The 24519-nt window shown below is 41.9% G+C and overlaps 1 protein-coding gene across 4 annotated transcripts in view; it reads right to left on the bottom strand.

Moving 5' to 3' along the window:
• The window catches only part of KIAA0825 (KIAA0825 ortholog), a 187923-nt gene that overhangs the window by 53609 nt on the left and 109795 nt on the right, over nt 1–24519 (bottom strand). The window contains exon 20 of one of the 4 annotated variants that reach the window (XM_070743018.1): nt 299–319. The exons of the other annotated variants lie outside the window; for them this stretch is intronic. Coding sequence (XP_070599119.1) covers nt 310–319 — 10 coding nt within the window. The 3' untranslated portion in view covers nt 299–309. Of the gene's footprint in view, nt 1–298; nt 320–24519 lie in introns of those variants that run through there. 4 annotated transcript variants of the gene reach the window in all.

Genomic DNA, 24519 nt, shown 5'->3' with positions numbered 1-24519 from the left:
GCTCCCGCGGCTTCTCCGGCGGCGGCGGCGGCGCTTTATTATCTAGCGCCGAACAGCTGAGAGGCGCTGGCGCTGAGCCAGGTCTTTCCTCATGATACAAACGGCGGCGATTTCCAAGCCTCCCAGTGAGGGGGACTGACCCCCTCACCTTCGGCTGGCAGCCGGGTTTGGCCGCTGAGGCCAGTGACCCCAGGCTGAGTCGCTCCTTGATTGGTATAGTACCCGCTGAGGGAAGGGAAACCCAAGGAGAAGAGTGGTGGGGGTGGTGCCCGCGGAGGGCAGAGACCCCGTCCGGATCCTCTCTTCATTTCAGCCAGTCCTGTAGAAAGAGAGAAATGAACAAAGAGAGAAAGAAAAATCATTATTAAAACAGTGATATTACATTAAACACTTTTATTACACAGAAGAAAACTCAACAGTCTCTACACTTAGACTGAGTTTTTAAAACTGAGGTATTGGGGGCTGCTAAGGGGCGGTGACTACCTCATATTTAAATATTTAAATTAACTCAGTCTCTACCAATAAGATTGGTGAATTACCCATGTTGGACTCTCCTTCCAGATGCAGTGGAGAAAAGGTGCGTCTTATACACCGAAAAATATGGTAGTTTGTTGCACTTCATCAACACTCTGTTATTCAGAAAAAATATGCAGGAATTTAAAATATTTTCTATATTATCCAACAATACATTAATTATGTAAGAAGTAATACGATCCATTGCTGTTTTCCACAAAGTTAAATGCTATGTTTTAAAACACCATATTATGACACATTTCTAGTTTTAAAGAGTAAGTATATGAGCAAAATGGATAAAATACATAATTGTAACTGTCTTAAATTCTGGAAGTTACTAACTTTTGTTTTTATTTAAATACAGTACATCTAGATTCATATTTATCCCAAAGCTTTGAGGTAAACCAAACACATCAGGAACAAAATCAAACTCAGATTGTTCCCTTTATTCTTTAACGTCCTCCCAGGTCCTGCAGTGCTGCTTCATTGTGATGGTGGGACGAGAGAACAATCTTGAGAATTTGTGCCAAGAGTATATCTCAGCAGGGTTGCCCAAGGTACTGTGATATTTGTCAGCAAGAAAATTTATGTAGTAACTAAGAATCGACCATGATTTTATGGCACTTAATCAAATCAAATCTTATGACATATATTAATTTTGTTGCAAATTCTTACTAAATGTGCAAATGTCCAAAAAAATTTAATATAGGCCAAAATGGAAATGGCCAAAAGTTGTTAAATATATATTCTATTTAATTTAATTTAGATACCATCCCAATTATTTGAAAAATTATTCTTTCTTTGAATAGGCTTTAGAACATCTTGGAAGGAGAAATAATTTGAGCAATAGTTAGCTTTCTCAATTTAATCATTTGACCGAAAAAGAATTACTTGTAATTAAATGCATAATGGCCAGAACCATCCACACTACTTGCAATATTTCCGTGCCGTAATGCCGTGATGATGAACCTATTTATTTATTTATTTTATTCAATTTTTTAAAATGACGCCCTTCTCCTTAGAGGTGGCACACCAAGCCATATCTGAGGGCACACAAGGCATTGCCCGTTGTCAGTTCCAGTGCATATGCACGCATGGGCCAGCTGATTTTTGGCCTTGGGGAAATGGACTTCCAGTTTGCCTATTAACAATTTTTTGCAATCTACAGGCTTCAGGGAACCCTGAGGGTGAAAAACGGCCCAATGGGGTCGCATGTGTGGGGATGTGTGCATGTACAGTGTGGTTATGGGGGGGGGGGTTGTGTGTTGGTATGCATGTGCTAGCGCACTCCTATTTTTGGCATGCAAGAAGAAAAAGGTTGGCTATCACTGGATATCTCCATTTTAAATTCAACCCTGTTCACAGTAGCTCTTTATGCTGAATATGCATTTTCCATTCTTATATTTTTAATTTTATTTATTTCTTTTAGAAAATTTATATTGCCATCTATTCACAAATGACAAGGTAGCTTACCTCATATATAAAAAGAATAATAATATAATAAATTAATAAAATAATGAAATAAAATCCCCCCCCCCCCCATGACAACACCAGATCTTCAGTGCCTTCTAGAAGAGTGTTATAATGTGGACCATTCTAATCTCTGTGGAATGATGTTCCAGAGAAAGGGAGCCACCATGGAAAAGAGCCTTCTTCTGGATCCCACCAGGTATATCTCCCTAGGGGATGGGACCCATAACATTCCTTGCCTCCCTCCTCTGGTGGGTTGGATAAATGTGATCAGCAAGAGATGGTCCCTCAGATAACCTGGTCCCAAGGCATGAAGGGCTTTAAAAGTAATGACCAGCATCTTGAATTGCACCTGGAAGAAAATTGGCAACCAATGCAGCTTCCGCAAGAGAGGTGATACATGTGCATATTGAGGTCTTCATACAAACATGTGGGCCGCTGCATTTTGCACCAACTGGAGCTTCTGGATGCTCTTCAAGGGCAGCCCCATATAGAGTATATTGCAATAGTCAAGATGGGAAGTGACTAGGGCATGAGTGACTGTGAGCAGGGACTGTCAGTCCAGAAAAAGGCATAACTGTTGCACAAACCACAATTACACAAAGGCGCTCTTTGAGCAGGAGTTACGAGTCCAGGAAAACCGCAAGATTACACACAGAGTCTGTTTTGGATACTGTCACCCCATTCAAGACTAAAAGTGGCAAAAACCCTTGGCAAAAGAACCCCAAACCCATAGCCACTTGGTCATACCAGGGTTCAGTTTCAACCCATTGCTCCCCATCCAGTCCCTAACAGTCTCCGGGAACTGCGAGAGGGAAGACATAGGATCGCTTAACTCACCATGGGCTGAGACATATAGCTGAGTATCATCAGCATATTATATATCATCACATTGAGCGGATGCCTCCCTTAAGTTTCCATACAGATTCCAACACCCCCCCCCCCCATTCATTCAGATATCACTCGCGTATGTATACCCTGGTTAACAAATTCAACTACTTTATATAGTTTTTTTTAAAAAATGCAGGCAGTTCTTTAAGAAACTTAAAAAGATGTCCAGCTGTATTACTCTTCTGAATGGCATAATTAACTGAATAAGAATCCATCTACAACCCTATTTGATGAAGACAAATCCAGCAACCAATAGGTTTTAATGGGCCAATTTTAATCTAGTGTTATCTAATTAAAATCTTCACATCCTGATGCCTTTTTCCCTATTAAACTACACATATAATAATTTGCTGTGAAACTGTATAATTTGCCAAAGTTTTCAATCTTTAAACACAACACAAAAATAAAAGCTAAGAAGCATATCAGAGCAAAAGAACCCAATACTGTACATCCTTTACAGATTATCATCTTAGAAAGCACTTGATTCAACTAACATTAGTTCTGGAGTGTAGCTACCCCTGATTTATTCCCACTCAGGAAAACTTGAGGTTTTGATGAAAACAAACAACTATACTTGTACCTTTACTGTTTCTTACGATAATGGATTATTTGAATGAAATTCATTAATAACGGCATGAAACTTGCCAAATTTCTTAAAAATAATATAGAGAATTAAAATTACATATATCTATAAATTATGATGTGAAAATGCTTATAACAGTTCAATTTTTCACATTTCAAAATACTACGTACAGAAAATTCATTGTGAAGTAATGAGGTAAAATTTCGTACACATTTGAGCAAAGACCTTTGAAATGAAATGAGGTTTTTTACTACAGCAATGCTCGCTAAATATACTTCCACATTATTTCTAATATTGCTTTGCTAGCACAATTAAGTTGAAGTTCCCCTCAGGTATCTGTCTGATGTCAGTCCTATTACACTAACAGAAAAGATAAACATTCCCATAAACAAACAAGCCATAATTCCAATGCCTGTCAAGACCACTCACTATCTTTTATTTTCATTGATGATGGGCCCAGAAAACAGCCTTCATTTTTCTAGGTATAATAGGCTAGGACAGTGATGGCAAACCTATGGCACAGGTGCCACAGATGGCACAGGGAGCCATATTTGCTGCCACGCAAGCCATTACCCTAGCTCAGATCCAATGTCCATGTGCGTGCCGGCTAGGTTATTTTTGGCTTGCACAGAGGCTCTGTGAGGGCGTTTTTGGTTTCCAGAGAGCTTCCAGTGGGAAGCCTTTGAAGCCTGGGGAGGGTGAAACACGAACCTACTGGGCCCACCAAAAGTTGGAAAATAAGCCATTTCCGACCTCCAGAGGTCCTCGGGGGGGGGGAGGGAGAGAAGCTGTTTTTGTCCTCCACAGGCATTGATTTTTTTTTTTAAAAAAAGAAATGTAATAGCCATCTTAACAAAGCAGGATATTGAGGCAGTTCTCCAGCATGGAGACAGGCCCATGGCTTCCCCCATGGACATGACCGGATCTTCTATGTGCGCTTATCCCTCAGAGTATACTGAATGTACGAGTGCCGATAGGATCAATGCTCACGGGGGTCCCACTCTGAACTAGAGGAAGGTAAGTTAGATCTGAACCTCTCTGAGCAAAATACATGTATCCTCACCTTATTTTTTTCCCCACTGTAAATAACAGTGTAATAATCATAAAATTCAATATAATCATAAAGCTCAAAGTAATCTTTAATCTGTCCATCTTCAAACTCCTCTTCCCTTGTATATCATTTTCCAACTCCCCCATCTGCTCCTGTTATTGTTTCAAGTCCTCTTTATTTTCTTGCTTTTTGTTCCTTGCAATCATATTTTCAAGATACTTGCTGCACTCAAGGGCTTTCTCCACATTTTTCCAATTTTTTCTTCATACTCCAAAATGGATCGCTGTATATCTGCAAAATAATCCTTAAAGAACGCTGTAAGATCCTCATCTTCTAATGCCATATTGCCAAAGCCACCGTTCACCAGTTTATAGTCTGAAGTAATCCTTTTCATTCAACATTTCTCCCCCTTACAACTTTCAAAGTAAATAATGTTCATTCCAAGTTCACAGCCTGAACAGATAAGATGTCAATTTTATTTTATTTTTTCAAAGTCCACAAAAATCTTCCCCTGTAGTAATTCCTCCAACTAGCAGGTGTACTCCTCACTAGTTCTGCAATTCTATTTTCTCTTAATCAATATGTTGATGTTTAATTAAATCAATGTTATTAGATCAAATAATTAGCTTCAAAGTTAATTCAAAGATCAAATATAAAAGTTATCAAATGTTGAGCTTTTACAGCCTTCTTTAATATTTTCCCACTCTAACATTTGGTGCTAAGTAGCTGCTTTGTGTTTATTTTTTCCCAATCTTTTTGTTCCCATTTGAAATCAGTTTTTAAAAAAAGTCCCAAACTTCAATTCAGCTAGATAATTCATCAGTCTTCTTTTTTTCTCCTTTTTGTCTTCTTGGATCTGGTTGCCATAACTGAGATACGGTTTAAGGACTCCAATGAATGGGAAATATCAATACCAGGATATACATTTTATAGGAAGGACAGAGTAGAGAGAAGGGGAGGTGGAGTAGCCATTTATGTTAAGGAAAGTCTAAAAGCAACACTAATTTAAAATACATGTAAAGAGCTGGAGAGTCTCTGGGTTTGCATGCAAACTAAAGAGGGTTCTGTCATTAGAATTGGGGTGATCTATAGGCCTTCAGGGCAATCTGAAGATTATGACAACAAGATGGTGGATGAAATTACCCAAATGGCAGTAAAGGGAGATATTGTGGTTAGGGGTGATTTCAACATGCCTGACGTTGACTGGAATATCCCTAGTGACCTTACATGCAAAAGTAAGAATATAATAGAGGATCTTACAGGAGCAGCTCTTGCACAGCTGGTTAAGACACTGACTAGAGGGGAGAATATTTTAGTTTTTACGAATGGGAATCGGGTTTCAGAGGTTAAGGTGGGAGAAAATTTAGGTTGCAGTGACCACCTATGTTTGTGATTGTAAAAACTGATTGTGGCAGTCCTATACTACAACCAAAGTACTGGGTTTCAGAAAAATAAATTTCAATGAAATGGGGGAATAATTAAATAATGACTTTTAACCTTCTGGGCCACCTTCAAGGGCCTGGGAGAAACACTCAAAGACTGGGAATGCTGCTTTACGGACCCTTCCCTACAGGATGATGACCTGGATGTCCCAGCTAACGGCGCGGGATCAGAGGTTGTGTTCTGTTTGTATTGCTTCTTTGAGGAGTGACTTTTATGGGCCTTGCCCTCCTCTGCCATGACCCCTTTGAATAGAACCGGCAGTGGTTGCATTCAGACTGGCCTAAGAGGCCTCAAGCATCTTTGGGAGAAATAGATAGGGATTTGTCCCACTCAAAATGGCCACTGCAAACTGCCATCACCTCACAAAATAGGGCAGAGTTGGATGCAGCTTTAGTGCCACACTTAAAATGGCTGCCACTCACAAGATGGCCACTGCCTCAACAAGTAACATTAAAAATGGCCTCCGCTCATCGATATGGCCACTTCAAAATGGCCACTGTTTATTCGCCTTCTGTAGTCGTTGATTAAGGTGTGAAGGCCAACAGCTGCAACTTGGAAAGGTGAAGTCTACAAATGCAGCCAGTGCTTTGGCAATGCTGTTTTGAGAGTGGCTATGACAGAACAAAGAGCTAAGACCCCTATGCCAGAAGATGATTGATAGGCCAGCCGCATGAGCAAGGTAGTTCCAGGTTTGAGGGCTGTCACGGCAAGCTATCAGATAGAAAAGCAAACACTGGTGCGAGGAGCCAAAATCCTTTTTCTGGAGGGCAGTGACTAGCCAGCCGCATGAGCAAGATACTTCCAGTGACAAACCTTCATTCCAGGTGGTCATGCCCTAGCTGAGTGGAAAAGGAGCAAGGGTCACCTGGCCTGTAAGCTCACGAGCCCTGGGCTCCAGAGAGCGGGCGAGTAAGAGGGCAGCAAGAGCTTATAAGGCCAGGCCGGGACAGAATTTAGGCCTGGGGCAATCCCCCGAGTCTGAGGCGATAGGGAACCCTGTAGAACCAGCGGCCCTTGGGCCAAGGCTCGGTAAGAGGTGAGAGCCATAGCTCACATCTGCTCAACCCAATGACTCCAATGGTAGTAGGTCAGCTGGGGAGAAAACTCACAGTTCAAACTGTTACTGTAGAGGGTGGAGAAAAAACCTCAGAAGGATGGGAGAACTGAGTCAAAAAAGGGAAAATTGAGGCAGGAGGATGAGCCGGGGTGGCGCAGCAGGTAGAGTGCTGTACTGCATGCCACTGAAGCTGACTGTAGATCTGTAGGTCAGCAGTTCAAATCTCATCACTGGCTCAAGGTTGACTCAGCCTTCCATCCTTCCAAGGTGGGTAAAATGAGGACCCGGATTGTGGGGGCAATATGCTGGCTCTGTTAACAAGTGCTATTGCTAACATGTTGTAAGCCACTCTGAGTCTAAGGAGAAGGGCGGCATAAAAATCGAATAAATAAAATAAAATAAATAAATATCAATTAGTCAGACTCAGTTCTCATTGGCTGGAGGAACGGCATCATCCCATTCTTAGAGGTTAACTCCACTCACTATGGAGAATGGAATCTGATCATCTAATTAGTTGCTGCAAGACGATCATCAACTATAAACAATGACATGACAACGTAGTAACAACAGTGCACTGGAATATTTGCAAAGAATACCATTTACATGTAAGCTAGAACTGGCAGGGCCACAAAATAGACAAAATAATAAAAATGAAAAAGCTGAAGTGTTTTCGGACTTTGGAGTTCAATGTGCCTGCTACATAACACCTCAAATTTAACAACTGTTGATAAGAAAAACCAACAAAAATATGGATAATGGACCTAGCAAAACCAGGAGACAGCAAACGAGAAAGAACTGGGGGGGGGGGGGGGAATCACTGAATATAAAGAATTGCAAAAAGAAGTAGAACTGGGAAGGTGGAGAAGCAAAGATAGTACCAATAGTAATAGGTGCTTGAATGCAATCCAAAAACATGTGGAGCACCCTTGAACACATTTGGCATTTACAAAATAACCAACAGTCAATTGCAAAAAGCAGCTTCACTTGGAACAGCTTACATCCTATAATGATGATTTTAATACTATAAACAAGATCTGCCCTATCCCAGGTTCTTGGAAAGTACTTGATAAGAAAAAAGATCAGAAAGAATGGAGATCTGAGAATCAAATCTGAAAGACAATAGTATAAACCAGTCATGGTGATCCCAGTGAACCTGGGCCTCACACCAAAAAAAATCTTGGACCGCACTGAGAAAATTTCCATCTGTCTATCACATAAATTCTAGGTTCTTGGAAAGAACTTAAGGCATATGAAGGTCAACACCAGGTAAAAAAACTGGCAGCTGTAATTTCACATTGCTGTGTATATAATAGTAATAACTGCAAGCATTAAAACTCTAGTCTTGTTATTTTCATCAAATAGTTTTTAAGTCAATATGACAATCTAACACCTAGACTTGACTGATCATCAAAGTAATGTAGTTCAGGCTTTGAAATTTAGTCAAAGGTATTTCTAAAGATGTATATAAAAATTATTTTAACACATCAAAATAAATTTGTAATTGATGTAATTTTAAAAAGTTACATGTAACACACTTGAAATTAATGTCTTTGGAAATTATATTTTGTACATTACTTCATTGAAAGTCTGTGGTTTAACAGGTTATAACTCATTTATACATTATTAGATGCTTCTCTTTCTTCCATAATACTTTCATCTAGTCTATGTTTCATGCTTGAGTCATGAAGATTAGAGTTGACTCTCAATTACACAAAGTCTTTCTCTAAAGATGACAGTCCAAATACAGTAGAGATGAAATACATCAAGCTCTGAAATAGGTCCGTTCAGCCTCAGTGCTGCTTCATCACAAAATGATATAATTCACTGATGCCTCTGCCTAGCCTAACATATGTTCTATTCACAGCCTGCGTCATTCTTCATTTGTAATTATTTCTTTTTTTTAACCTATCTTGTAATACTTTGCTTGACTGAAGACAAATACTGAAAAGCAAAAGAAGTATTATCATATGATGACCTGTTCCAGGGTATTAAACTCCTGTCAAGGTTTGATTTTAACATGGGGTATCAATGACAGTACATCAATTCAAGTATCATGTCCTGAATTAGACTATATTAATTATCGCTTGTGTGCAGTATGCATGAAAGTGCAGTTTCATTGACTAAAAAGATTTGACTGAATAAAAATCCATTTCTCATTTGGTTGCTTATGGATAAAGACATTTGCTCTGTTTGCCTTGGACTGCTCTTTATTAAATATGATATGATTATTTTAATAAATCATCTTACCAAACAACATATTGGAAAATACAAGTAAGTTGAAATAAATTAAATAGATGGTAAAATGAGACCTAAATATACATACATGCATGCATACATTACATACATACATACGGTTTTTTTCTGTGTATGTTTTTCCTTATATGTTTTTTCCCTGGTAGAAGTTGAGATAGGAGAACCTGTGGCCTAGAGGTTAAATCTATTGCCTTACAGGCAGACTGCCCAGGTTTAAATCCCAGTAAGGGTATGGCTAGATGATGAGAGCAAAATAGCTTAAAATAGATCGATACTACACACACACACATACACATATGTATAATTAAATGATATGTATATATAATACTATCAATATATTAACTTTAAATATAATTATAATTTTAATTTTTACCGGTAATTGATATTTAAATATTGGAATTTTAATTTTATAAAATACAGTTAAACTACAAATGAGATAAAGTGCAATGACTTGGCTCTTGACTAATGTAAGATTGTACTTTCCAACATACCACCTGTCCAGATAAATCTTATTTGTGGAAAATAGAACTCGGATGTTTCCTGGAAGCAGCTCAATTAGGGATACTTTTTAGGGACGAATAACATTGCAAATTTAAAAGACTAAATCCAGACCCCATACAAGTGAACACTTTTAAAATGTGTTTTGTTTTCAGTTATTCTACTCATTACTGAGATTTGTAAATTGATGGAGTCTAATTTTAGGATGCGATTAATTAACAATTAATGCCAATAGATTAAGAGAAAGGATTTGCAGTGTCTACATGAGGTGGTACTGAGAACTAAAAATCATATTAGATCATAGAAAAAGAGGCATCCCAAATACATCATTGATCAATAGCATTAATTCTTTTGAAGGTTCTGCATTACACATTTTGCTATCTTCATTTCCAATAAAGCTATTGGTATATTATTTTCTTCCTTCACTGAATGAGAAAATAGACAGAAAATGCAAGAGGATTACAATTTCTTTCTGATGTCACCTGGAATTACATTAGCAGGCCTAGCCTACTCATTAAAAGTCCCAGCTGAAAGCCTCTTACATGTGATGTTACCATGCATAGCACAAAATATTTCTGCATCAAATAATTTATGTTCAGTAACACGGGATAAATTGCAGATCATGTAATATTCACAAATAATTCAGTATCTTTCAATCAGCAGTCAATATTAATATTTTAATAATGTAAGAACTTGCTATTTTCATCATCACTGAATGTAAATTATAGACATTTCTCTCAGTGTTCTCTACTGATTAGGTGATTGTAACATTCAACTCTATATAACTGGCATTTGCTTGATATTTCACCAATGCAAATATGAAATACAATTCTCCGTATTTTGCAAAAATGTAAACTAAGTAACAAGGGTGACCTCCAGTGTGCAATACGTTTATATCACTGCATATACAATATATAATAACAAACTAATTTTATCCCCTAAAACTATAGATAACAATCTTTATATTTATATAAATGGAAAACAATCTAGGAATATTTAAAATAAGATGATTTTTACTGCCTTCTACACTTAGAATGAGGTTCTTTGGGTTTTAAATTCTGAATTGCAGCAGTAGATACTCTTTTAAAGAATACAATAATTTCCTTTTCCAAGCTCCTAAGACTTTTAAAATAATTGATGGATAGTAACTGATAGGGGAGACTTGTCAATCATCTAACCTTCAAGATACAGGACTTTTGGGTACTGATACTGCTCAACAAAAGAAACATTTCTTACTTGTCTTTTGGTTTTACGTTGACATAAATGACCTACCTCATAATTCTAATTCTTATGATGGAGCTCATAATGGGAAAGAATTTCAAATTATAAAGCAATCAGTTATTTATAATTATTGCTCTGATTTTCCTCTGACCAGTTCAGTGTGATGTAATTCTTCTGTCATTTTTCTTCCCAACAAGCCTATAAATTGGTTCTTCCAAGATACAGTAATGTACATGGTCATCTAGTAAGATTCATGATGACATTTAAACTTGCATTTGCCAAATCATTCCTCCCACAAACAATACCTACCACTTAATAGAAAATATTATTAAATGGATAACACCACTGGTCTATCTACCTGTCACTCCGATTAGTCTTAGGAATGCAAGTTTGACTTGGAAGCTCTAATTAAGATTCAAAACTGCAGCCTCGTGTGATTTTCACTCATGTTTGATTCCATATTCATTCATCCATTTATTTATTTATATCTATGTATATTCCACTTGTGTCCTAAGAAGCCAGACTGTATACAATAAGTAAAACCCATAAAGCATCATAAAAGCGATAAAATAAAACATTATAAGCAGAATGAATATTGATTTCTTTATACTTTAAACCTAGGCAGTAAAAATTGGTTCCATCATAGACTACATACAGTTGAATAGACTGCATGTAGTTGAATGAGATTCTTGTTTTGGATTTATACGTGTTTTTGTACGTCAAATTCAGATTCATTTTTAGAGACCTATTGCTTATGGATGTTATGCACAGGCCGTTTATACTATGACACTGACTGACTGTTGTGATTGGAATGGCACCCTTTCCCTTCTATCCTGACTGTATCTCTGTCAAAAGGATTTATTTATCCCTTACGTCTTATGTCTGGGGTGCCGGAGAATTTAACTTTGGATATTCAGTAGCTTGTACCAGTTGTCTATTAAGAGTTAAGCACATTATCTGTGACAAAGTATAGTATATCTTTAGAATATTACTGTCCTTTTTAAAAAAAAATCACTGCCACATATTGATTACAGTAGTCCCTCACCTATCACTGGTGTTACGTTCCAGACCCGGCCTCGATAGGTGAAATCCGCGATGGGAATTTATCGACTGATAGTACTTATTTAAGTATTTATATTGTAATTGTTTGATAAGTTTTCATTGTTTTAAGTGTTTATAAATCCTTCCCACACAGTATTTATTTTAGATACAGTATTTAAATACAGTATTTACAATTTTAGATATATTTTCTTTGAAAAACCTGCCGATCGAGTTCGGCGGGCCATTTAAATCTGTCGATCGACTTCCTCAGAAACCCGCGAACCAGCGAAGATCCGCGAATGATTTTTCTCATTAATATTTCTTGAAAACCCGCGATGAAGTGAAGCCGCAGTAGGTAAAGCGCGGTATAGCGAGGGACTACTGTATTGCTTTCTATGGTATTTATTTCATGTAGGCAGTATGAGTGGGAATACCAACAGAATTTACAACCTTGCACTGTAAGTAACTATCACTATAATTATATTTTCTACTACTCTGAACATGCCAAGATCCCTGTTAATCACTTAGGCAAGTTTCAGCTGAGTCATAGAAGGTTTGTTCTGCCTATCAATAATCAAAAGCAGAATATAAAAAGTCCAAATATCTTTATTCAGAGGTGCAATGATTCTCTAAGTAATTCTAAGGTAGCAACTTCACCATTTTTCAAAGCATACTATATATCTACAGCATTCACACACACACACACACACGACATACACACACACAATGTTTCCAAGTGTCAACTTGGAAAATTTTATTGGATGATAGGTATGCCCAGAATTGCAAGTGTATATGCATTTATTTAGTATAGGATTTGTGCCAAAATCCACAGGTTCACTAAATGATTTTCTTCATACTTCTCTGTTGAATCAAGGGACTATTTTAATTCATTAAAAAAAATTCTCCAAGGGGTTAGTGTGCGTGAGTACATAAGAGCCAATATCCTAGCTATCAGTTTTCATACAGTCTAGCTGGACCCTACCATTACTTCTATCCCACATTTATTGTTCTTTCATTACAATTGTCAGGATTTCCTGACAGCACATTATAGAGCACTTGGCTACAGGGTTTGATTCAATCAGTCCAAGATCATGCAGATATAAGTAACAGACTACTGATAATACATCTCGAATCAAACTATTTTGGTTTAAACATAAGGTTCGCAAACCTATCAACTGAGAGGGAACTCTTTTTCCTAAACTACAAAAGCTTGGCACCGTATAATACTTTTTTCTAGATAGCTGACATGAATCTATTAAAATCAACCACACACACATAGACCTTTATTTTTTTGTACACTCATAAAGCAGCAATTACTAAGACCTTCACTATATTTCCTTTGCACTATGAGAAGCTGAAATTTAACACAATACCTGCCATTACACTAGTGCTATTTCTTTCCTTCCATCTGCCACTGAGAACAGCATTTTTATTGTGTTCTGAAAATATCTCACTTCAAAAAGTACTTCAGGCCTGATATCACAATTTAAAAGGAAGAGTAAGAGCCAATCTATATAGTTCAGAGGATCTCTTCACCAAAACTGAAAATGCCATGCTAAAAACAAAAGCATCTAATTTTTCCCCAGACATAAATAATAAAAGAAAACAAGAGTTGCATGCAAATTTAGTAACATAAAATTTGAGGTGATAAACAGAATGGAAGCTGGCTTCTTGTTTAGTATTCCTTAGTTATCACCATAATTGCTGCATGTCTGTCATCACTAGGAAAAGAAAAAAGTGTCTTTCTCAGCTGCTCCCCTGCTTGTTTTGTTCGCTGTATTCTTGTAAAGTGGGAGAAAATAAGTGTCATTTAATGAATAGTGCTATTCTTTGTCTGACAGCTTCATATCTGTTAGGTGTAGGAGGCCTAGTACTTTTCTTTCTGATAATGTTTTTGACAGTGCGCTAAATTCCTCCCCCCAAAGGCCAATGTAGATATTCTGCTAAAAGGAGCTCTATCTATCTATCATGAATGGGTGGCCTCTTTTAACCCCCTTCAGCTTCTGTTCTTACATTAATTGAGCTGATCAGATTGAGTATATGAATTTGTCTTTGATGTATTCGTATGTTTAGTTGATGCTGCTTGCTCTCATTGGCCATGGACTGAGCCCTCACACAAATAGAACTGTTGTCATGGTAACAAGGAAGAGCTAGGGATCTCTTGAAAAATATTTTTGTTTCAAAATTCAATCTGAAAAATTCTCACTGGATATGGTTCTTGGTTCTAAACATGTCATATCTAATGATGAATGCAATTAGAAATCCCACCAGTGTTTTAAATAATAAATTAGGCTAATTTCCTAAGCCTAGCATGACAACATACAAATGCTAAAAAGGAATCATCTCTTTGTTATCCACAACAAAGGACTTATTACTTTTGTCTTTAGGATCTGAAAAATAACACACCAAACTTCTATGCGAGGAAAACCAGAACCCCTGAAACAAACTTTTTCCAAGGTGTTTTAGTTAATTTCATATTTCAGCAAATGAGGAAATCATTTTACAAATGTTGAAAAGCATAGCAGTTAGCAAACCTCTGAGGGTAAAAAAGCCCAAAGCCATTTTTAATTGCTGAGCATGGAAAACGATAGTGTTGAACATATGTTTTGTAGGCCTCTACAATCTTTGAAGCACAGGATTTTAATTCCGAAATTCATTTTGAATGCAAAAAGAACCTGAAAAACAAAACAGCTTAGCTGATAGGAGTGATAGCTATGATTTATATCTTAATGTTCCGCATTACCATTATTGCTCCTGGAAATTAGATTCTTGATTTTTAAAATCTTATCTACTATAATTATATAATATATAACTATATAATTATACTACACTGAGACATTACAAATTGACAGTAGTGTCTTTTATGCTACCTTCAATTAGATTTGTTCAGTCTTCTATGGTCATTTCTGTTGAATTATGTTGCAAACAATGTTAACATTCAAAACTTCCATAATTTAATGTCAGTTGTAAAAAAGCAGGTACCATAGGAGAAATATCATTACATAATATCTTCTATATTTATCAGTTTTTGAAAAGTATATATATTTAATAGTATAATTAGATTTCTTTTATGTATTTATAGTGTTGTGCGCCACCCTGAGTCGCTGTGAGAAGTGCGGCATAGAAATCTGATGACAGACAGATAGATAGATAGATAGATAGATAGATAGATAGATAGATAGTACTGTAAGATGAGCAAAGTGTTACAGCATAGCGCCTTCCTGTATTGCTGGGACTATGTGGTTTTGCAAATCAGTTTCAATGAAGTAATGTTGGTTTGAGAAATAAATATAGTTTGAGTTCTTCTCAGTATTTGAAGCATAACTACAAAATAAATATAATGACAGGCCCTCTCATGTTTCTGAAATAGTTTTGGTATTGGGCAAGCAACTGGTAGTAATGCAAATTCTAGAAAATCCCATTTTTTGGAAGGACAATAAGACCTAGAGAACAAGAAACAATTTATATACTACAGATGATACTAAACTGCAAATACTTCATCTATAGGTCATATTTCTTTAAAATATAAGAGCTGATATTAACATAAACGTGATTATAAGCATATGTTACATTTACAGTATTACACCCATGAATTTAAAATAAACTGGAACATCTTCTTTTGCAAACAATCCCCGCCCCCATGATTTAGCAAAGCATAGTGAACTATAGAGCCAGAATGAACCATCATACCAGACCATAGCTAGTATAAATATGGTTTATTGAATAAACCACAATTATTGGGCTCATATTTCACTTCTAGTAACAATCAGAGAAAATGATGTAAAACCAATACTCCCACATCCAGAAGTATTTCCACACTGCGAGAAGAATGCCTAAGGGGATATACTATTTTTGGTGGGAAAAGAACAATACTGGATTTGGGCTTAATAGTTAATGGCACAACCAATTGAATCACAGATGTAACAAATTTGCAAAGATTTATTTAGGATCTATGTTTACTTAGTAAAATATCTTTCTTTTTAAATTAACAATGTGAAATTAAGGTGCATATAATTTAGATTTTGTAAAGTCTGCAGAAGTGAGTAGTTTAACACATTTAAATAAAAAAAATAAAATTTGATTTTCAGACTTGGACATCCAGTATTGTTGTAAGAAATCCTCTTCTAATGCATTAAAAAGCACTATTGCAGTTTTATCCAGGGCAATATAGAATAAAAGTACAGCAAATCATGTCTATCTGTATATCATTTATAAGAAAACACATGCTATTTAAAATAAAACTATTCCCTTTAAGTTAAAGTATTAATACTCTTCAAGAAACTGTTGACTGTTTAAAGGAGGAGGGAAAAAACACCTCAGCCCTCTGCAAATTCATATCTCCAATAATTATCTTTTGTACAGATTCTAACAACATAGAATCTAACTAATTTATTTTATCTGGACTTTAGGGTTTCACATAATTTTTGATATTCATCAATTCATCATGGGGCCTTACATATTTTTCAGTTTTCAGAGGACAATGATTGGTCCAATACTCCTGATATCAGTGAAGAGGTTATTAATCAGCTTTTCCATAAAATGCTAATAGCTTTGGATAGTGGTGGACAACTGTTTCAGTTACTATATTTAAAATTATTTTTGACCCATTTGTAAGCAGATGTACGCTAGGAATGGAAATACAGTGATCTCTCGGTTAGCGCGGGGGTTACGTTCCAAGACCTCCCGCGCTAACCGATTTCCGCGTTATACTGGATGCGGAAGTAAAACCACCATCTGCGCATGTGCGCCATTTTTTTTCATGGCCGCACATGCGCAGATGGTGGAGTTTGCATGTGGGCGGCGGGGAAGACCAAGGGAAGATTCCTTCAGCCGCCCAACAGCTGATCTGCTCCGCAGCGCGGAAGCAGCGAGGAGCCGAAGATGGGGTAAAGGCAAAGGGGAAACCCCATCTTCGGCTCCTCGCTGCTGCCGCGCTGCGGAGCGGATCAGGTGTTGGGCGGCTGAAGGAACCTTCCCTTGGTCTTCCCGCCAGATCACTTGCCGCTTGCCGCTTGCCAGTCCACGCCCCCCTGGATGAGCGGCCCCGCATGGCCCCAGCGCCGGACTCCGTTGCCGAACGCCGAAACCGGAAGGGGCGAGGTGGGGGAGAACGGGAGGCTCAGCATTCCGTCAGTCGCAGCGCTGGCTGTCAACTTTTCTTTTTAGCACTGGGGAGGCAAGTCAGCTCCTGCCCAGTTTTAAAAAGAAAAGTTGACAGCCAGCGCTGCGGCTGACGGAATGCTGAGCCTCCCGTTCTCCCCCACCTCGCCCCTTCTGGTTTCGGCGGTTTCGCAGCGCTGGCTGTCAACTTTTCTTTTTAGCACTGGGGAGGCAAGTCAGCTCCTGCCCAGTTTTAAAAAGAAAAGTTGACAGCCAGCGATTGTTCCGCTGCCGCCAGCATGGCCTGGCTGGCAGCGGAAGATGTAACCTTCGCAACCTCGGAGAGCTTCCTGGGCATGAAAGCTCACGAAAACCAGGAAGCTCTCTGAGGTTGCGAAGGAGCCCACGATCACTCGGCTGCGGGTGGCAGGAAAGCGAATGCCACGGGGCTGGGCTCGGCTCCCCCAGCCCCGCCGCGGAAGGCTCCATTCTGTTCCCTGAATGGAGACCGCCGGCCGCTCAATCGGGCCGGCAGGGAACAGAATGGAGCGTTCCGCGGCGGGGCTGGGGGAGCCGAGCCCAGCCCCGTGACATTCGCTTTCCTGCCACCCACAGCCGAGTGATCCTGGGCTCCTTCGCAACCTCGGAGAGCTTCCTGGGCATGAAAGCTCACGAAAACCAGGAAGCTCTCCGAGGTTGCGAAGGAGCCCACGATCACTCGGCTGCGGGTGGCAGGAAAGCGAATGCCACGGGGCTGGGCTCGGCTCCCCCCTCGGCTCCCCCCTTACCAGCCCCGCCGCGGAAGGCTCCATTCTGTTCCCTGCCGGCCCGATTGAGCGGCCGGCGGTCTCCATTCAGGGAACAGAATAAAAAAAAATTTATTTTTTAATATTTTTTTTTTAAATAATATTTTTTGAAAAACCGCGTTGCAGCGTTTCGCGCTAATCGAGAACGCGCAAGTCGAGGGACCACTGTAGATCCTTGATTTGCTAGAAATTTTTTTAAAATCCGGCTAATAAAAAAAGATTGTAAATATTATTTCAATTATAATATTTGCTTTCTTATTGATGTGTGCTACAGTTGAAGCCTGTTGACCAATATTAACAAGGTTTAAAAATAGAGCTAGTGATTTTTCTGATACCAATAAATATAATGAATTTGCTAAATATTTTGCTTTTCATCCTAAAAATGAGTTTATTACATTATTTCAAAGTGGGGGACACAGATTAGAACTAATGTTACATTTCAGATGCTATGTAAATAATATATGCAGCAGTTTACTGAATGACTGCAGCAACCACTCAAAGTGTTTTTAAATGAGTACTGTTTTTAGTACATATATATTATTTTAAAATAAATATATTTTTCAAAATAAAACTAAAGTTTATTGAGGGAAGTTGTTCATTCATAAAACATTGAAATAATACTGCAGATAAAATGTCATCTGTTTTTTTAAATTGCTTTTTCCTACTAGTATTGAATGCAATGGATTAAATTAAGTATTAAATAAGAATTAATAATACCTACACTAAAAAAGGTTTCATTCATTCTTTTTCATTCATTCTTTCCTTTTTCTTGGGCACTAACCCCATGTATTCCAGGAATTTCCTAATCTTCAACAGATTGGAAGCCATATAAAAAAAGCTACAGAGAGAATGGGATTTCAATCAATAAGATCTATGATGTTGTCATACAGTTTTTATGAATATGATAAACCAACTTCATTATCCATATGAATAATAACAGTAAAGGTAATGAACAACAATAATTCTAGACAACCCATGACCTGTTGGATCATTCTTTTGGATATATTTGCGAGCACAGATTGCTTGAGTATGGGAGACTTAACCAAGGATTTTGTGACCTTCCTTTTAAGGTTCGCCATTGACTTTCTTCCAGCAAGCTTCCCAGGAAGGAAGTTGCAAATCTAAACTTGTATTTGTGCTCCCATTATCAGCTATAGTCATTTTATCTCATTTGACTTTGTCCCCTGCAAGCTTCCCAAATTTGTCTATTGGTTTGCGTCAGGGAATGTTCTAAATGAGGATCATGTGATTGCAGTGGAGTGAAATCCACAAGATTCTCACAGGTTCTCACCTTGACTCTGTGTCAGAATAGTCAAGCATCTGGCAATTACAAATCTCAACCAATAAATGCTCTGTCCTGCACATTGGCAAAAAGAATCAGAACACCAAATACAACCTGAATAAACAAGAGCTTGCTCTGTCACTCTGTCAAAGATCTTGGAATACTCATCAAATAATCTAAGTGCCAAAGCTCACTGTATCAACATTGCCAAAAAGGCTTAAAGAGTTGTTAACCTAATCTTTTATTTATTTGTTTGTTTGTTTATTTATTTGTCAAACATGTTTAGGGTAGGAGTAGTTTATATAATCATAAGTTTTAAAAAAGTAATGATAAGAGGAAAATAGGACGGTAGGACAGTGATGGTAGGCACAATAGTGCGCTTATGCACACCCCTTACCGACCTCTTAGAAATGGGGAGATGTTAACTGTAGACAGTGTGAGATTAAAGTTTTTGAGGTTTGGGAAAGAAACCACAATCAGGTAGTGCATTCCAGGCATTGGTCACTCTAATGCTGAAGTTGTATTTTCTGCAGTTGAGTTTGGAGTGGTTTACATTTAATTTGAATCTATTACATACTCATGTATTGCTGTGGTTGAAAGTGAAGTAGTCATTAACAGCAAGGACATTTTGGTATATGATTTTATGAATTACATTTAGATCAGATCTGAGCCAATGTAGTTGTAAATTGTCTAACCCCAGTATTTCAAGTCTGGTAGAATAAGGTATTTTGTTATGAGTGGAGAAGTGAAGGACTCTTCTTGTGAAATATTTCTGAACTCTCTTGATTGTATTAATGTCTGATATGCAGTGTCGGTTCCAAACAGTGAATTGTATTCCAGAATTGGTCCAACAAATGTTTTGTAAGCTCTGGTTAGCAGTGTAATATTGCGAGAGAAGAAGCTACATAAGATTAGATTAACAACTCTTAGTGCCTTTTTGGCCATGTTGTTACAGTGGGCTCTAGCACTTATGTCATTGGATATTAGTATTCCAAGGTCTTTGACAGAGTGAGGGTCATCTACAAGTTCGTTTCCTCCTAGTTTGCTTCTTCTCTGGTAATATCACCTTACTAACCAGAGCATACAAAATATTCGCCAGACCAATCCTTGAATACAGCTCATCTGTCTGGAACCCACACCGCATATCAGGCAAAAATACATTAGAAAGTGTCCAGAGATACTTTACTAGAAGAGCCCTCCACTCCTCTATTCACAACAGAATATATTATGCAACCAGACTTGAAATTTTGGGCTTAGAAAGCTTAGAACTACAGTACATCGCATTCAGCACGACTTATACATAGCTCATAAAACTATCTGCTACAGCAGAGTCTTTGGAGAGGAGCAGCATACAAATCTAATAAATTATTATTATTATTATTATTATTATTATTATTATTATTATTATTATCCTGTCAACAGCTACTTCAGCTTCAACCACAACAATAGACGACCACAAAACAGATACAAACTCAAAGTGAACCATGCTTACTCTCTGTAAACTGCTTAGAGAGGACTATAAAGCACTGGGAAGCGGTATATAATCTAAATGCTATTGCTAAAATAAATAAAATAAATTAAAAAGTTCTGGAGAACTGATAGCGGAAATTTTGAGTAGATTGGAGAACTGGCAAATACCATCTCTGACTGGTGTGATGGGGTGGGAATGGAGATTTTGCAATACAGTGATCCCTCGAGTTTCGCGATCTCGAGTTTCGCGAAACGCTATATCGCGAGTTTTCTACCCGGAAGTAACACCACCATCTGCACGCATGCGTAGATGGTGGAGTTTGCATTACCGCCGGGCAGATCAGCTGCTAGGCGGCCAAAGGAACCTTCCCTGGGTCTTCCCGCCGGCATGGGGGGCTTCCTAGCACCCCCCGAACCCCCAACCCGGGTTTGGGGGGGTGCTAGGAAGCCCCCCATGCCGGGGGAGACCTTTTAAAACACCCGTGCCGCTTCCCAGCTGAGTCCTGAAGCCAAGCGCAGAAGTTCGCCTTTGGCGCTTGGCTTCAGGACTCAGCTGGGAAGGGCGCGGCTGTTTGAAAAGGTGGCAGTCGGCCTGGGGGGCTTCCCAGTACCCCCCCCCAACCCTGTCTCCTGCCGCCGGTTTAGCCAGGAGAGGAGCGGCAAAGTGACTTGGAGGAATGGGAAACTCAAACCGCCCAGTTTCAGCTTTCCATTCCTCCACGTCACTTCGCCGCTCCTTCTGGCTGGTGGGGGGGGGGAGTTAGGAAGGTTCTACTTCTCCCCCCCAGCCAAAAACTCAAAGCCTGTCTCCTGCCACACAGTTTAGCCAGGAGAGCAGCGGCGAAGTGACTTGAAGGAATGGGAAACTCAAACCGCCCGGTTTCAGCTTTCCATTCCTCCACGTCACTTTGCCGGGGGAGTCTGGGAGGGAAGATGACGCGCCGGCAGCACAGGGGCGAGGGGTGGGAGGCAAAGCTCTGCGGGTACAGCCCCTTTCGGCCAAGCCTCCCCCCCCCCCCCGCCAAGCAGCCAGGGAAGCCGAGCCGGGCGTGGAACATCGGCGCGGGAGGCAGGAGACGATCGGGCGACCGGAGCAGCAGCGCCGCCGCCGCCACGCCCGGCTCGGCTTCCCTGGCTGCGTGGCCGGGGAGGCTTGGCTGAAAGTGGCTGGAGCCGCAGAGCTTTGCCTCCCCCCCCCCTGTGCCGCCCGCGCGTCATCTTCCCTCCCAGACAAAAAGGCCACCCTTCGGCTCTGCAGTTTCAGTGGGGTTTCCCCGTTGCCCAGGGATTCCTGAACACACCACAGCCACCTCCGTTCGGGCGAAGGAATCCCTGGGCAACGGGGAAACCCCACTGAAACCGGGCGGGTTAAGCCTCCTTCGGCGACTGCGGAACTGCTTGCTGTCAACTTTGCACTGGGCAAAGAACTCTTCACCTCCCGCCAGGCACGGACGAAAGGCGTGGAAGTCTATTGTAGCAGCTGCTACAGCGGAGACATTTTGGGGGGGAGGCAGGAGGCAGGAGATCTGGCCCTTCACTTGCCCTCCCAGCAAAAGGCAAAGCCGCGCAGCTCCCCAGCCGCCAAAGGAGGCTTAACCCCACCCCTCTGTCCCACCCATCGCCCGTGGCCGGCAGAAAAGCGGGGATAGGCAGGAGGAGGTTATGCCGACCACGGGCGATGAGTGGGACAGAGGGGTGGGGTAAAGCCTCCTTTGGCGGCTGGGGAGCTGCGCGGCTTTGCCTTTTGCTGGGAGGGCAAGTGAAGGGCCAGATCTCCTGCCTCCTGCCTCCCCCCCCCAATGTCTCCGCTGTAGCAGCTGCTACAATAGACTTCCACGCCTTTCGTCCGTGCCTGGCGGGAGGTGAAGAGTTCTTTGCCCAGTGCAAAGTTGACAGCAAGCAGTTCCGCAGTCGCCGAAGGAGGCTTAACCCGCCCGGTTTCAGTGGGGTTTCCCCGTTGCCCAGGGATTCCTGAACACACCACAGCCACCTCCGTTCGGGCGAAGGAATCCCTGGGCAACGGGGAAACCCCACTGAAACCGGGCGGGTTAAGCCTCCTTCGGCGACTGCGGAACTGCTTGCTGTCAACTTTGCACTGGGCAAAGAACTCTTCACCTCCCGCCAGGCACGGACGAAAGGCGTGGAAGTCTATTGTAGCAGCTGCTACAGCGGAGACATTTTGGGGGGGAGGCAGGAGGCAGGAGATCTGGCCCTTCACTTGCCCTCCCAGCAAAAGGCAAAGCCGCGCAGCTCCCCAGCCGCCAAAGGAGGCTTAACCCCACCCCTCTGTCCCACCCATCGCCCGTGGCCGGCAGAAAAGCGGGGATAGGCAGGAGGAGGTTATGCCGACCACGGGCGATGAGTGGGACAGAGGGGTGGGGTAAAGCCTCCTTTGGCGGCTGGGGAGCTGCGCGGCTTTGCCTTTTGCTGGGAGGGCAAGTGAAGGGCCAGATCTCCTGCCTCCTGCCTCCCCCCCCCAATGTCTCCGCTGTAGCAGCTGCTACAATAGACTTCCACGCCTTTCGTCCGTGCCTGGCGGGAGGTGAAGAGTTCTTTGCCCAGTGCAAAGTTGACAGCAAGCAGTTCCGCAGTCGCCGAAGGAGGCTTAACCCGCCCGGTTTCAGTGGGGTTTCCCCGTTGCCCAGGGATTCCTGAACACACCACAGCCACCTCCGTTCGGGCGAAGGAATCCCTGGGCAACGGGGAAACCCCACTGAAACCGGGCGGTTTGGACTTTCCATTCCTCCAAGTCACTTCGCCGCTCGTGTCCTGGGTAAACCGGGCGGCAGGATACAGGCTTTGAGTTTTTGGCTGCAGGGGGAGGGAGTTAGGAAAATCCTACTTCTCCCCCCGCAGCCAAAAACTCGCAAGGTAAGGTTCGGGGCGGGGCGGGCGGGGCCCTTTTGTGCCAGTCGGGGAGGCGGCGGCGGCTGCAGCAGAGGCGGGCGGGGGAGGCCGGCCCGCCGGAGGGGCGATGCTGGCGGCGGAGACAGGCGAAGTCCCGCCCGCCCCCCGCCCGCTTGGCCCCGGGGGGCTGAAGGGAGCCAGGCGGGGGAGGGCGGGGGCTACTCGGTTCTTCCTCAGCCGGGGGTAGCCGGAGCGCCGGCCAGGCGGGGGCGGGCGAGGCGAGGGCTGCGGGGCGTGCCGGGCTCCAAGTTGCCGCGCTGCCTTTGTAAACCTGCCCGAGGGAGGCGAGGGAGCCCCTTTGTTGGCCGGCGGCCTGGCCGGCCCTTGGCGCGCGGTGCCCGCGGGGACTGCTGCGGCGGGGACTGCCCACTGCCTTCGCCCAGACCAGAGGCATCGCTCGGCTGGGTTTGCAGATCCGCGGAGGCATCGCCGAGGGCGGGCTGAGCGGCGCTGTGTTGGGAGCCCGTGCCGTGGGAGCGGGCGGCTTGGCCTCGCTGCGGCGGCGGCGGCTTTGCGGGTCCTCGCTGGCGGCCTCGCCGGGCGGAGGAGGCTGCGGGGCTTTCTAAAGGGAGGAAGAACTTGCTATCGAGCCTGCTAATGAAATCCAACCGGCGGAGGGTCTGAAATTCCACCCGAGGGGAAATGGGGGAAAAAAGCCCAGCCGGGAGCGCGGCGCCAGGCATTGTTCTCCGGACCCCTCCCGCAGCCTGGAGAGGGAAAGGGCCGCTGCGGGTTGGATTTCATTAGCAGGCTCGATAGCAAGTTCGATAGCGGCGGGCGAACGAGGCGAGCGGCGGGCGAACGAGGGGAGTGGGGGGGCGAACGAGGGGAGCGGCGGGCGAACGAGGGGAATGGGGGGAGAACGAGGGGAGCGGCGGGCGAACGGGGCGAGCGGCGGGCGAACGGGGCGAGCGGCGGGCGAACGGGATGTGC

Source organism: Erythrolamprus reginae, chromosome 2 (genome assembly GCF_031021105.1).
Source record: "Erythrolamprus reginae isolate rEryReg1 chromosome 2, rEryReg1.hap1, whole genome shotgun sequence".
Taxonomy (NCBI): domain Eukaryota; kingdom Metazoa; phylum Chordata; class Lepidosauria; order Squamata; family Dipsadidae; genus Erythrolamprus; species Erythrolamprus reginae.
This window is presented reverse-complemented; position numbering and strand designations above follow the sequence as displayed.